This window comes from Myotis yumanensis, unplaced genomic scaffold, assembly GCF_028538775.1.
Source record: "Myotis yumanensis isolate MYYU_CA2020_CCGP unplaced genomic scaffold, mMyoYum1.0.hap1 SCAF_6, whole genome shotgun sequence".
In the NCBI taxonomy this organism is placed as follows: Eukaryota; Metazoa; Chordata; class Mammalia; order Chiroptera; family Vespertilionidae; genus Myotis; species Myotis yumanensis.
Window position 1 is genome coordinate 66,437,309 of NW_027223757.1, and position 15,061 is coordinate 66,452,369.

Sequence of the window (15,061 nt, forward strand, 5' to 3'; positions counted from 1 at the left end):
CACAAGCAGTAACAAAATGAGATGTTTCTTTCACAGATACTAGCAAGATACTAACTAATGAAATATATTGCTTTTCATATTTTTAATATTGAAAGTTTGAAGAAATGCACTTTAAGATAAACTGTTTTCCAAATCTTAGACATGCACATTAAATTATAATAGAGTGTGGGTTTTTTTATTGTTGTTATCAAAATAATAAGAGTAATGTATATTCAGGCCACATTTAAACAAGAAAGTCACAATTATCTTATTTTTCGGTATTTCAATTTTTAAAATAATTTTCAAAATACATTTGATGAGGATATTATTTTTCTTTTAGACAGTTTATACAGCTGTCAATTTCAGAAATAAGTTTTATAAATCTAAATACTTTTAAGAAATGGTCTTATAGTTTTTGACATTCCATGCTTTCAGGAAAACTTCATTTGATTTTTAAAAAATAAATATCCAAGGACACCCCCAGAAAACCCATACTGAAAATATTCAATGCAGATATGCTATGTGTTGGCTGTAGTGTTGGGGGGTCTTCATCCTACTACCAACAGTGTCCTCACAAATTCCCCAGAACAGCTTTCCAGTTCTAAAATAAAGGTTAAGTTGGCAATTATTTTTATTTGAAAGTTTGCAGCATATCAGTAATATGATTGGAGTACATTCTCATAACTATACTGCAAAAATTTCAAGTTAGAAGACATAAAATTGACTAGAATTTAGTTACAGCACACCAACTACAATTCATTTCACCAAGCTACTGTAGCTGAGGAGACGAGCCCGATTTTGCCACCCTGCAACATTTTCTATTTCCCCATTAAAATGCAGTTCCCTGGAGAAACACTTGCCACAATGTCCCTGCCTTTGCATTAAAGCCGTGTTTTCCCTTTGTTACTTACTATTTCTCTAGGTTGCTGAGCCAAAATGGCGAAGGTAGAGAGACGATCACATAAGCATTTCGTATGGGATGCATCGGTAAGCACAGTTTTACATCCCTGGGTGGACCACGTTCCCAAAGACTCGTTCCTGCAAAGGCGGGGGGAAGATCGGGATAAATACGCCTGACGGCCAAATCCGTAAAGAAGAAAATGCAGTTTAATTAAGAGAATCGTCTACTGTAATTCCCGTACAGGAAAAAAAAAATCTACTTGTTGTTGAACAGGACGTAATTTAGATGCATCTCCAGTTATGCAAAGCGAGAGTGTTTGAAAAAAGCAAGCAGGCAGAGGTGCAGCGTGTGTTCAGAGAGCTGTCCAGCGCCGTGGGTGCTGAAACCGGGACTAGCTCTGTCCAGCCCTCTGCGAGGAACGGCAGCGGCAGCAGCACGAGGAGCCGCCAGAGCTTTGGCAGCCACTTCCTATGCTCATCGGATCATTTCAAACACTCAGAGTGTAAGGAGGCTTTCCATAGCATTTCGGATTCCCATCCTGTATTTTTGGATTGTGAATGCTTGCTTTTAAAATGCGGATTTCTCTGAAAAGCCTGCCTAAAAGGTTATATAGCTTGGGTCGGGTATAGGATCTTCTCCGCTGCTGGTTAGGGATTTTTCCTTCCTTTAGAATTAGCTGCTGTGAAAAATTCACCCTGGAAACGGGAAACAGCAGCAGCGGCATCAGCTGGTTCTGATTCTCATAGCCTATGCCTGGTATCCAGGGGAGGGGTGAGTTTCAGACATAAGCTTTCCACTCCATACTTCACTCAGCCCAAAGCATCTCTGAAGCTCTTAACATTTCTTCCCCTGTCCCGCCCTCTTTGCCCTGGGGTAGAAGCATTAAGCTGACCCCAAGTCGGCTAGAACATTTAGATGAATGCCCACCCCCAAAGTCTGGTAGGATGGGGAAAGAGGGCCCGTTTCAATTTTCTCTTTGATATAGCCATTCAGAATTCTAAAGCATATGGTTTTTTTCCCCACCCCAGCAGAACAATAAAAATGGTATGGATATATACCTTAGTAGGGAGGGAAGTGGGGGGAGAACCCGTCCACCCCCAGCTAAACTACTCTATAGGAAGAGGCATAAAATTTTAAAAAAGTTATTGAGCTTAACCAATCAACTTTATCATCATTACACGTGTAATATACTGACTGCACCAATTGTCAGCTCCCCTCCCCCAGGCTTGGAAACTTTCCAACTAGCAAACATGTGTATGTGTGTGTTTAAATTTCAAACCAAGTTAATATCTGTATTAAAATTACTTTAAAACTCAAAGAGGATAACACATGGCTTGGCGTTAATTTTGATATGGTACTTTTGATTCCACCTACTTCATCTCTGAATAGCTAAAGCTATTGGGTTAAATATGCACACAGTCTATTTCTGAGAGATTTCAATGAGAGAGGCTTCTCTGACAGTTGGATGTCCAAGTTGAGCTACCAAATATAATTCAGATAATCTGCTGTTGTTATCTAGAAGTAATATCTCTTTAATATTAATGATTTAATGCATTAATATTTATGACTCAAAATACTCTTAATTGCAACTTCTTTTATGAATACACTGTATTTGGGGAGAGTGATATAAAAATTATACCTAAGTTCATCCAAATACTTCTAAGCATTAGCCAATTAAAATTTTGGTAAGTCTCTTTTCTTTCTCATGATGTCATTCAACTATGCCAAATTTAAAAAAAATCAGTTATATCTTCAACCAAATGCAACAGTATTAAATTCCAATTCTACCTAACCATAGCAGCATACAATTTATTTCATTAGCTGTCTGCCTCTTCCCGTCTTGTGACAAACAGTTGAGGCCAAAGGAAAAACATTTATCTTAGCTGATTAGAGTAAAAGAAGAAAAATACCTTTAAGAGAATCTAGCACATTTTAAAACATAACTTCTGCATAATGCAGTATCTGTGTTTCCAGATGGAGTCCGGTATTTATACTTTTCAAATTATGTGGTTGTAACCACTAAACTAACTCAGTCTTAATAAGGAAAAAAACTTCACTGTAAATAAGACCTCTTATGAGGAAAAGCTATCAATTTATATTCAGGCAATGGATGTTTGTTTACTCAAAAATTGTTAGCATCAATAAACTTTGGCTGTCAGATATAAAGTCTATGTTCAATAAAATATTGCTAAACTCTAAAGATCATATAAATTACATATGACATCTTTAGGAAAGTAGGTCAATTTACTCTACTTTGTATGACGATTGCATTGCTGACCTGGCCCAGACCCAGGCGAAGTTGGGAAATAAGTGACACTGGTCTCCATGTTTTATTTAGTCTTTCACTCCCTGCAGCATGATGTTCTTCTAATGCCGCTCACCTCTATGCGTGTGTACCTTCCTGAGGCTATGTAACTCCCAGCTATACCTTCCTTTAGAATTAGTAGCCCTTTCTTGACTATACCTGATTAAATGAATGGATAATATAAATGATTGAATACCATTGATGTACTCTTTCCAAAAAATAAAACACAAGATAATGCTTCAGATAAATGCATCTGATAGGAGACTGCCAGAATTTGTAGCAGATGAGTAGGAGAGGAGATCTTAAAGGTGAGGAGGTAACTACCTATGTCTACATTTGGTCACTCCCCAAAGCTGAGGAATAAGAAGTGTGATGTCATTCTGATGCTAAATTTAATACTGTTTCAAAAAACCTCTTGATATTTTAAAACGATATAAAACTCTTATGTAGTTTTTAAACCACTGGCATACATGTCACTATTATTACAAAGCCTATAGTTCCCACCACCTGTATTTTCAAACGTTTCATAGCTTATTCCTACTATATAAGATCCTTTGAAAGCACGGTACACATGTCTGATAGATTTCAGGGAGACCTTGTAAAGCAAACGGATAGGTTGTAGAACTAATGTGAAGCAAAACAGCTTTCCCAGTCTGCACACAACAAGGTTCTTAAACATGTGGACTATTCCAACAGTCACATTATTCTTCCAATGTCATAGTTTTGCATGCTGTGGTTAATGGTATATCTGTAAATTATTCTTAGTTATTAAGTTTAGGTTGTCATTAAAAATATAATGAAATATGTATGAACATTAAAGATAATAAAAATAATAACAGACTATGTCAAACACAAAATAAATGATACATACAAATTATACTAAAAATCACACATTTCTTTAGTGTCTTTTCTGGGCATTAAATTTTTTTTCAAATAGTTTTCAAAAATAACTAGACCTGCAGAAATTCCATACAACCAGCACATTCTTTGTTGGTTACACCTACATTCACCCATGTTAGCTGTCATTTGACTTCTCCTTCTACCTATTATTAGACTGGCTAGAAGAAGAAGAGTCTGCCTGTCCCAAGTATTCAAACGTACATACCCACAAGCACAGAACGGTGTGAAAATACAAGACACAAAATCCATTACTTTTCAGCTTAATATTTATTTGTGGCCTTTTCCTAATTTCCTAAGGATCTACAGTTTCTTTGTGGATCTGAGTATATCATTGGGTTCTTGATTTTTATGGGAACTTTAAGCAATGTAGCATTTGGTTATATTATCTAGTATTTAAGCTTAAAGAAAAAAACTATATGTTAACTCCAATGAAAAGTTGTTTAGTAAAAAACAGTAAAATCTTATTCTGACACATTTCAAAAGTGTTTCAAAAACTCAAGCTTATCTTTATATATATATATATATATATATATATATATATATATATATATTAATATTATTGATTTCAGAGAGGCATGGAAAGGGAGAGAGAGAAACATCAATGATGAGAGAGAGTCATTGATCAGCTGCCTCCTGCATACCCCACAACTGCAACTAGGGCATGTGCCCTGACCGGGAACCGAACCGTGACATCCTAGTTCATAGTTTGATGCTCAACCACTGAGCCATGCCAGCTGGGCTCAAGCTTATCTTTTGAAATACAAACACAGCTAGATACTCAACTCTAATCAGTCTTTTATAAAACTGTCTATTCTGTTTCAAAATAAATCAATGTGTAAAGTATTGATTATAAATAACTGATATGCTCTAGTGGGGGTTATTATCTCTTAGGGTATTAATGATCCATTTATTCAAAATCAAAATATCTATAATAGCAACTTTAAAAATTTTATACACAATTCTTAGTGCACTATCCTTACAACATATGCATACTGAAAGAAAGTAATTGTTTCCCATTCATAGCAGTGCTAATTTCTAAAAATTAGGTAAATCTATGCTATTTTAATGCATATGTTACACTCCCCAAAAATGACATATATATGCACTTGTTTCAAATTATTCTCAAAATATAAAAAAATTGGAGTACAGATAAGATGTTTTCAGTTTTGAGTAGAAACAGATTATGAGGTTAATTTTAAATACTAAAAGGACACTGCAAATACTGAAAACAATGTTATCTCTAGCAAATGCTACTATGTCTAAACACAGTGAATCATAAAATTAGAAAGTTTTGCTAGGAGTAACCTTAGTGATCATCTAGCCCACTGGTTTTCAATAGTTGCCATATATTAAAGTTACCTGGAGACCTTTAAAAATTAAACCATGAGTGGGGTCTGGGCATTATGACTTTCTAATGCTCCCCGGGTGATTTTTGTGTGCAGCCAGGGTTGAGAACCACTGGTCTATCCCGACCACTTAGTTTTATAGATGAGGAAAGTGAAGTACCTTGGATTTAGAAAACTTGTTTTAAGTCACAGAGTGAGAAGCAAAGTTGGGTTTCTGATTTCCAAATTAGAGATTTTTTTTATGCTAAATTTTAATTGTCACCTGTTTTAAAACAAAATGCAATGAATATGCTGTATGAAGTTATAAGATCTGAATGTTATGCTATTCACACTTGCAAACATTGTGGCACTGTAGTCATAGTTTTAACAAAGTATGAGTTAACCACAGATAAAGTTAGCTAAAGACATAGAGTTCAGGTTGATATTTTATTTTTTAAGTGATAAACCCTATGGCACATTAAAAACAAACAAACCATGCATTGATTTTATGCCAGTGTTTTAAGACATCAAGCATCTTCCACCTCTTTCATGAGATCATTTACTGTTTGAGGTGATACAAAAGTTTAAATTCCAAATTATGAAAACAACAAAATAGGTAAAAGTTTAAGTTCTTTTTTCCTTCTGAAAATGATATTCTCTGTAGTTTGATTCAATGGATGATTGGGAGATTCAAAGTTAATTTTATATCAATTATCGTAGCCTGTAGAAATTATGTACTAGTATATTATATATATATATATATATATATATATATATATATATATAGTTATATATACAGATGTGGGAAAAAGTAGTTCTACAGTTGTTTGTATGGAAAAATACAAGTTAATAAATAAATAATAAGAATTAGCTGTTTTGTGTATTCATAACTGTAAATTTAATTTTGCCAACCTCTGTATGTAACTATAAAGGATTAATACCAGCAAAAGTACATATGCTTCATTCATTGGGATGAAATTTAGAAACAGGTACCTTGTTACCACTAGGAAGAACCCTGCCTTATTATCCATTATGTTGGGCTTGCAATTAATAGTGGCCCCTCCATCCTATTAACACCAGATCTCCAATTTGTTATCTAGAAATGACTTAGATTCAGGAATACTCTACACTTGGATCTTCCCCAAACTCCTATATGCCTAAAACTCACCCATCTCAAAATATTAGTTGATAAATTCACCTCACTTTCTTCATTTTTACAAAATGAGCGCACTCCATGCCAAGCTAGATTATTACTACTTTTGAGAACTGTATCTTGTTTGACTTTGAATCTCTGACACTGCTTTTCACTTAGTAGGAACTTGATAATATATGCTTGTTCAATTAATTTAATAATTATTTATCTTTCAAGAATGACTTTAATATTGCTGGATCCAAATTGTCTCAGCCCTAATTCATTTTCTGTCCTTAAGAATAGAGTAGAAATCCAACCTGAAGAGTATTAATGGATCTTTTTGTTGTTGTTAATCATCACCTGAGGATAATTTTTTCATTGATTTTTTTAGAGAGAGTGAAAAGAAAGGAAGGAGGGGGAGAGAGGCAGAGAGAGAAGAAAAGCATCAACGTGAGAAATACAACATCGATTGGTTGCCTCCTACATGTGCCTGGATCTGTGGCTGGGGATCGAACCTGCAGTGCAGGTACATGCCATTGACTGAGAATCAAACCGTAGACTTTTCAGTGTGTGTGGGTGTGGGGTGGGCAGTGGGGGGAAGCAATGCTCTAACTACTAAGAACCACTGGCCAGGGATCAATGGACCTTATTAGGCTCATTACTTGCTTTTGGTCTTCAAAAATAATTTGAAGACTCCACATCCTATAGTGATTGTGTTCAATCTGGAAGCAAGGCCTGAGTCTTCACTAACCAGTCAATAAATATTTAGTAAGTGCTTTTTAAATGCCAAAGTAGAAGACACATTTTTAAAAAATTAACATAATTTCTTTCTTAGAGAAGCACACAATCTGGTTGAGAAAACTTTACATAATCCAAAAATGTTTTCTGCCTAAAAATTATTCCAGAAAAATGCTGTCAGTTTTACCCTTATATTCTAAGTCACCATCATTTTTTATCTGGACAAATCTCATTGTTAGGCTCCTTGTTTCCATTCTTGCCATCTTACTCTGAAGTTCAGTTTCAACACAGCAGCCAGAGAGCTCCTGTTAATACATACGTCAAATCATGTCACTCTACTTAAAACTCTACCAATGGTTCTTCCAATCTCACTTGGAGCAAAAGACAAAGCCCTTATAATGGCGTACAAGAACCTATACAACTTGGCCTTTCCTGCCTTTCTACCTTCATCTCTTAATACACTTGCCTTTGTCCATCACTTCCAACCACACTAAGCTCCATGTTTTTCCACCTTGGCGTTTTTGTGCTGGCAATTCCCTTGGCCCAGAATGCACTCCTCAAAGACATTCACATAGAAGATACCCTCACATCATGGAAGTCTCTGCCCTTATGTAATCTTACCAGAGATATTACTGACTATCCAATATCAGAGAGTAACTCCTCGTCTGTAGTAGTTACAAATTCTCTATAACTTTTCACCAAGAGGTGGAGTTTATTTCATCTTCCTTTGAACTTTGGTAAGCCTAGTGATTTGATCTGGTCAGCAGAATGCAGTGGAAGTTATGGGTGACTTCTGAGACTAGGCCTCAAGAAGTTTTACAGTTTCCACTATCATCATGAAATTCTGCTATCATGCGAGGTAGCTCAGACTAGCTTCATTGAGGGTGAGAGACTGGCACTAATGACCAGCCTTGCAGATGAGGCCCTATTAGATCAGCCGGTCCCGGTTGAACTGCCAGATGACTACAGCCACATAAACAACACCAGATGAGATCAACAGAAGGACTAACCAGTAGAACTCAACCAAATAGCTGAGCCACAGACTTGTGAGCAAATAAAATGGTTGTTCTTTCAAACCACTAAGCTTTGAGGACCCTAGTTATATAATAGCTATTACACTTTTCAAGAATTTCCCACATGCCCTTTGCCTATACCCTGATTTGTTGTTATGCATAGCACTTATCACATCTGATAGATTGTATATGTATTTTTAAACTAACTTTCTGCTTATCTTTGCTTACTACAATGTAAACTTCATGAGGATAGGGCTGTTATTTATGTTCACTTCAAAATTCCAAGATTGTAAAATAGTGCTTGACACATGGTAAGTGCTTAATAAATGTTCGTTGAATAAGTGTCTAGTATAGGTTTTGATCTAATATAGTTAGACTTCCCTGCATCATTAATTTATTTATGTAACAAATATTTACTCAACATCTACTATGATGCAGGCACTATGCTAGGTTATTTTGTGGACATATTAAGTGTCCACTTTGCCTTTAGGAGCTTGAGAGCTTCAATGGAAATTATCTTACTGCCTCTTTGTCCTAAAAGACATGAAAATGAAGAATATATTACTCTTGAGGGTAATTAAAAATAATTTACAAGAAAGGTAGCACCTGATTTATTGCCAATGATATTTTTATTTATTTAATTTTAAAATTGTGGTAAGAACACTTAAAATGAGAGCTATCCTCTTAACCATTTTTTAAAAAATATATTTTATTGATTTTTCACAGAGAGGAAGGGAGAGGAATAGAGTTAGAAACATCAATGAGCTGCCTCCTGCACACCCCCCACTGGGAATGCACCGAGGTACATGCCCTTGACTGGAATTGAACCTGGGAACCTTCAGTCTGCAGGCCGACGCTCTATCTACTGAGCCAGACCGGTTAGGGCCTCTTAACCATTTTTATATGTACAGTAAAGTATAGACTATAAGAGAGAACAGATTTTCACAGCATATCTCTAGACTCATTCACTTTGCATAGCTGAAATTTAATACCTGTTAAACAGAAACTCCCCATTTTCCTCTCCCTCTAGCTCCTGACAACAACATTTCAAAAGTACAGGCAACAAAAGCAAAAAATAGATAAGTGGACTATATCACAATGAAAAGTCTCTGCACAGTAAAGGAACAATTATCAGAATGAAAAGGCAACCAATAAAGTGAGAGAAAATACTTGCAAACCACATATCTGATAGAAAGTTAATGTCAAACTATATAAGAAACTCCCATAATTCAATGGCAAATAAACAAAACAAATTTAAAAACAAATTAAAAAGTAAGAAAGCAAAGTATTTTTTTGCTGTTTTTTAATTGGAAACAGAATAGGAAGGAATATGGGAAGGAATAACATTAAGGAAGCCAATTTACTGAGTTATAAATATGTATAAATATCTTCACCATGATTCATTAACAATTAAAGGTTAAAATATGCAAGCAGCCATCATTAATTAGTCAATAGGCAAATAATAATAATCACACTAATGAAAATAACAGCTAACATTTATTGAGTGTCTACTCGACATTAGGTACTGTGGTTGATACTTTAAATACATTTTTTTTAAATCCTAAAATAAAATATAAAGGTGAATATTATAGTTATTTTCCCAGATAGGAAAATTAAAGCAAATACCTGCCTCTATGCAAAATCATGAGGACCTTAGAGACAAAAGAGCCTGGGGCTGGAACTTGCCTGGATATCTCAATCTGTGCAACACCCATACAAGCCCCGGACTGCCTAGCTCTGGCTTTATTGTTGCATGCTTAAAAGAAATAAATGGAAGCAAGAGATTGTAATTTTCCTAAGGCCATCCAGCTGACAGAAGGCTGTGCCAGGAGCTGAGCCCAAGTCTGCATGACTTCAATGCGGATTCCCCTTCCTCTGTTCTCTCAGTGAGGGTGACAGTATGTGGGGAATTAACATCTCACAGAAAACAAGTGGGGAGGATCTCATAAAGAAGTGATGAGACAAATAATAATGATGAGAATAATAAGCATAAAAATGTAGCTTGAGAGTGGACTTTGTGGGCATGGAGGAGGACATTGAGAAACTTTTGAGAGAACAATTTCAGAAAAGGGCTCAGATGGAGACTAGACTTCTAGAAGTTAAAAAGGGGACCTTGTCATATCAAAGAATTTAGCAACAAAAGGAATACGATTGCATGCAAGTCAGATAGCACAGAAAAATAAAATTTTTGTCAGTTGTGTTTTTGCGTTGAGATAGGGATGAAGCTCCCAATGCCTTCCAATGCAGACCTAAACAGTCCTCAAAGAGAGAGAGATGATACAGGGTGAGACAAAAGTTCCACAATTTGATTCAGAAATTGATAGGATAATATTAGAAAGATGAAGAGACAAAAAATCTTGTACTGAAACTCCCAAGGGCAAAAGCATTATTCATTTCAATAAAATAGAAGAAAATTCAAGAATAAAGTTTCATTTATATCATGCTAGGCTTTTTTCCTCATAACTTTTCCAAAAATTTGTATGGTATTTCTAACAAAAATTGCAAAATACCAAAATACACTTTGGTGATATATATAACTAGATTATGGAAAGATTTCCATAGTCATTCTTGAGTGTAGGTAAAGGCAAGTCTCCTTAAAGTTTTTTTCCCCTCTCATTTCTTTTTAAAAGACTTTAAAATACCATCAACATTGAGTGCTAATCTCAAAATCACAAATAATTCATTCTACTTGGATATATTTCTCTTTTAAAAAAGCTGTTTATCTGGGCTGGTAACCAATCTTTAGTTTGATATAATATGCAACAGCTAAAATGCATAACCCTGGGGAAAAAGCAATTACTGATATAAAATTGAATAAATTTAAACATACAGTATGGGGCAAAAGTAGGTTTACAGTGCTTTGTGTGGAAAATAACAATAATTAATAAATAATAATACAAGAATAAACTCTATGTTTCATGTAATCACAACTGTAAACCTACTTTTGTATGTGACTTTCCACACTAGTTCTCAGATAATCTGGACTCAAAGCCAGTCCTATGACATGGCCAGACCATTATAAAATGTATAGAACAACATGCATCCAAGATTTCACCAGTTTAAAATTAACTCACTCATATCCTGATCCTAATGCTTATGTTTCATAATCCTTTTGGGAGGATCCCAAATGTGTAAAATACACATAGAAAAAAGACTGAAAATATATGTGACAAAATAATTAGTAGTACTTGTCTCAGGGTATTGGTTGACGGGCATTATTTTTTGCTCCTTTACAGTTTTTGTACCTTTGTGTTTTTCCCCATATGACTGCATTACCTCTATAATCAGAAAAAATTTTGAGATTCAGAAAAAAAAAGAAATAATATCAAGCTAATATATGATTATCAGTAAGTTAATTCTTTTATAGTCTTTTTGTTGGAAATGAATATTTCTTCTTAAGTGCTTTTATAACTTTAACCAAAATAGTCCCCTTATCAGAAAACTAAAGGAGATAACATTTAGGAAATCTGTCTATAGCTTTTACAATGTATATGTATTTACATCTGATTTAGGAATACAAGACAGTTCTAATTTCAAATGGATTCTCCAAGTCTTTTTCATTCATGGATATCAAAAGTCATTTTGTAGCATATGAATATTTTCTCCTACACTACAGTAGCATTATGGTGTATTGAATTGGATGAATAATCCTTAGATTCATAGACTGACATTCATTTTTATTATTTTCCATTATTTAGTAAGGAGGTAATATCACATAATCTTTTGCTAAAGTTATATAAATAATCAACCCAGCTTTGTAGTGATAAAGCATACTTTTCAAATTGATATTTAACCACTTACTTACAATGGTCATCTTTAAGCTTTAACCATTATTTTGTAGAAGATCCAGTAAAAATACTTTAAGAAAGCATATAGTCATAGGCATGAAATTTGAAGATTAACTGTTTCTCCTAAAAATGTAAAAACATATCTTAGAGAAGATTATGACAATTGTAATTTGTTCCATTGTTCCTAACACCACTAAGTCAAATCACTACAGTGCTAAACATTATCTACCAAAAATATGTTGTAAAACATTATCAAAAGATACACCTATGGTTTACAACAGTTTTCTATAGCCTAAAACCCTGGCAACAAAAACTTTCAACAGCAGAATCACTGACTCAGCATCTCAGGGAGCTATTTGTATTATTCAACCTCATTTTCCCCTATTTCATTCTCAATTATAATTATGATGTGGCTGGGCTGTAAACTGAGCCAGTCAAACTTTTGGCACTGGGTCACAGGTGAGCTATTTTTGAAGTTAAAAATGTGAGCACATGACTGTAGTCTTAACCCAAATTGGAAAACTGTTCTCCAAAATTTACTTCTGAGATGTGAAACCGAGACATCCGTGAGAGGTTAAAGATTTAATTCAGCCAAAATTCTGATGCTTTATTTCTGGGATAAAAGTATAATTATCCCAGAAATAATTTTGATATCTGAGTTAGTTTCAAGAAATAGAAATTTTAAATCTTGAGTTAATCATATTTCAAAAGATGATTCAGCATTCTTAAACAGAAAATGCAAAAGTGAGAGATCATTGGACACTTATATAGCTTAAATAAATATCTGGATGATATGCTTAGAACTCTGAAAATGGGAGCCTGTGTATTGGGGAATATATCTCTGCTCACTTCCTCCGCTGTATTATGTGTCATTTGGGAAACTGGACATTAGAAGATAGATAAACATTATTGGAATGTTAGAACAAAATACTACTATCTATAAACATATAGAAATGAGAAAACGTGGTCTATATGTGAAAAACTGGATTCAATTAAAATATAAACTAAGAAAATCTGTTCACATCAACCAAGTGGTTCATAGTCATATATTTATTCAACTAACACTATTTTGTAGCAGCCCCAATATAATTCACTTGCAATTATTGAATTCTTTAAAAACTAATCAATATGCCAGCATTGCAGTGTTTAAAGAGAAAAGGTTCACTAAATAAAAGCCATGCTGCAAACGTTTTGTAGCTACTTGATAGAGATACATACATGCACCAAATCAAACATTATAATTGCTTCAGTAAATACTAAACAAATCCCTTTCATCTCTTTGCTGTGGTCTAATTAAAATTACACTTTAATTTTGCTTGTGACTAGTTTCAAAAGAGCTTGCCAAAATTCCTCCCATGACATCATCTATAGAATCTATGAGAAAACAAATATCTTTATCCTGCATATAGTTGTTGCTGTTGTTATTTAAGTCACAGACATGGACTCCTGGCTCCTGGTTTCAGCTGCATCTCCACCCCACCGCTGCTATCTGGAGGAAACCTCAGCATAACTGTATCTAAGTATCCTCACTGACAAAATTAGTTGCATGTTCTATCTATCTGATAGGGATTATTGTGCTGCTAAAACTCAAGAAAACGGATATCCTCACCAATTATTTATGTAGTAATTATGTGGGCCAGGCATTATTAATGGGAATGAAAATAATTTTTCTAAAAGTTTTAAATACATGCAACATATTATGATGATCACACATACCATTTTATGGATAAGAAAACTCTATCAGAGGAATTAAGTGACATGAATAAGACTATCCATTAAAGATTATTTCTCTTATGGTGGCACCATAAAATTTCCAGGTTTAAAAGGAAATACCAGAGTTTAGGTTCGGAAGACCCAAATTTCAAACAAATAAATTAAGATCCTACTTGAAGAAAAAAAAAATGATACGTATTGATTTTCATCACTAATTATAGTGGTTGTTGTTACCATAGAGATTTTGAAAACTGGAAACGGAACCCAGGATTAACAAATTTCTTGGGGTTGCATAGCCACACAGCCAACAGGTAGATCACTTACTGTTTTTAAGCCATGGGTGGGCAGAGAAATATCAAGAGTAAAAGTATATACTACCAAGAGGAGAATCCATGTCATATCCTGACATGAAATGCAAAGGATGTAATCTTTCTGAATCCTGAACACTGTTGTTAGCAAGAAATTACCAATAAAAACCTTCCATTCAAAGTATATTCTTTGGAAATTATGAGTATTTAAAATAAAATAAAGTATGGTCAACAGTAACAACACAAAAACGTAGTGATTTCTACAAACATTTAGCTTCGAGGGAAGTAGAAGATAATCTCTGTGGGATAAATTTACCCACATGCCACCAAACAAACAGAGGTCAGGTAAGTGAGGGTGAAGTAGCTGCTACTTCTGACCCGTGTCCAGAGAGAAAGCACTGTTCCAAGACTCCCTTGTACCACCCACTTTGCAAGTCATTTTGCGAAACTACACTCTTGACTTACATGGCAACTTGACCAGAAGTAACAATGGAAGCCTGTGCTTAATTCCTCAATGACAGCAAATGCAGAAAGGATAATAAAGAGGCAGGAGTGTCTTTGAATGAATCACATAACATGGTTTTTTTTAAGTCCAGTGCTTAATGCTTAAATAGGTAAAAATGAAGGCTTTTTAGGTTCTGATTTAGACACCCTAAAATACCAACTATCATAATTTGGAGAATATAAAATTTTGCTTTAACTCGTACATTGTACATTTATATAAAATGTTTTAGTGTCTTTTTGGTGCTTGGTACGGTATTAGGCATAGGGATTTCAGAGATTAAAAATAACAGTAGTTCCTGTTCTCAAGTATAGTGTGGAGACAAACATACAGTTTGTTCATCCTCAGCCCCAATTAAGAAAATTCCAACACATATATAATACAATTAGGATCTGTAGGGGTGTGCCTAGTGCTCTGGTGACAAAGGGGAGGTGTGTGAGCCCAATTTTCAAAAGCT

The 15,061-nt window shown here is 34.6% G+C and overlaps 1 protein-coding gene across 5 annotated transcripts in view; it reads right to left on the reverse strand.

Annotated features, from left to right (window-relative positions):
* Window positions 1-15,061, reverse strand: part of ADGRB3 (adhesion G protein-coupled receptor B3) — a 699,707-nt gene that overhangs the window by 148,659 nt on the left and 535,987 nt on the right. For all 5 annotated transcript variants that reach the window (XM_070418313.1, XM_070418316.1, XM_070418315.1 and 2 more), the window contains one exon: window positions 891-1,017. In XM_070418313.1, the coding sequence (XP_070274414.1) occupies window positions 891-1,017 (127 nt within the window). The remainder of the gene's footprint in view (window positions 1-890; window positions 1,018-15,061) is intronic.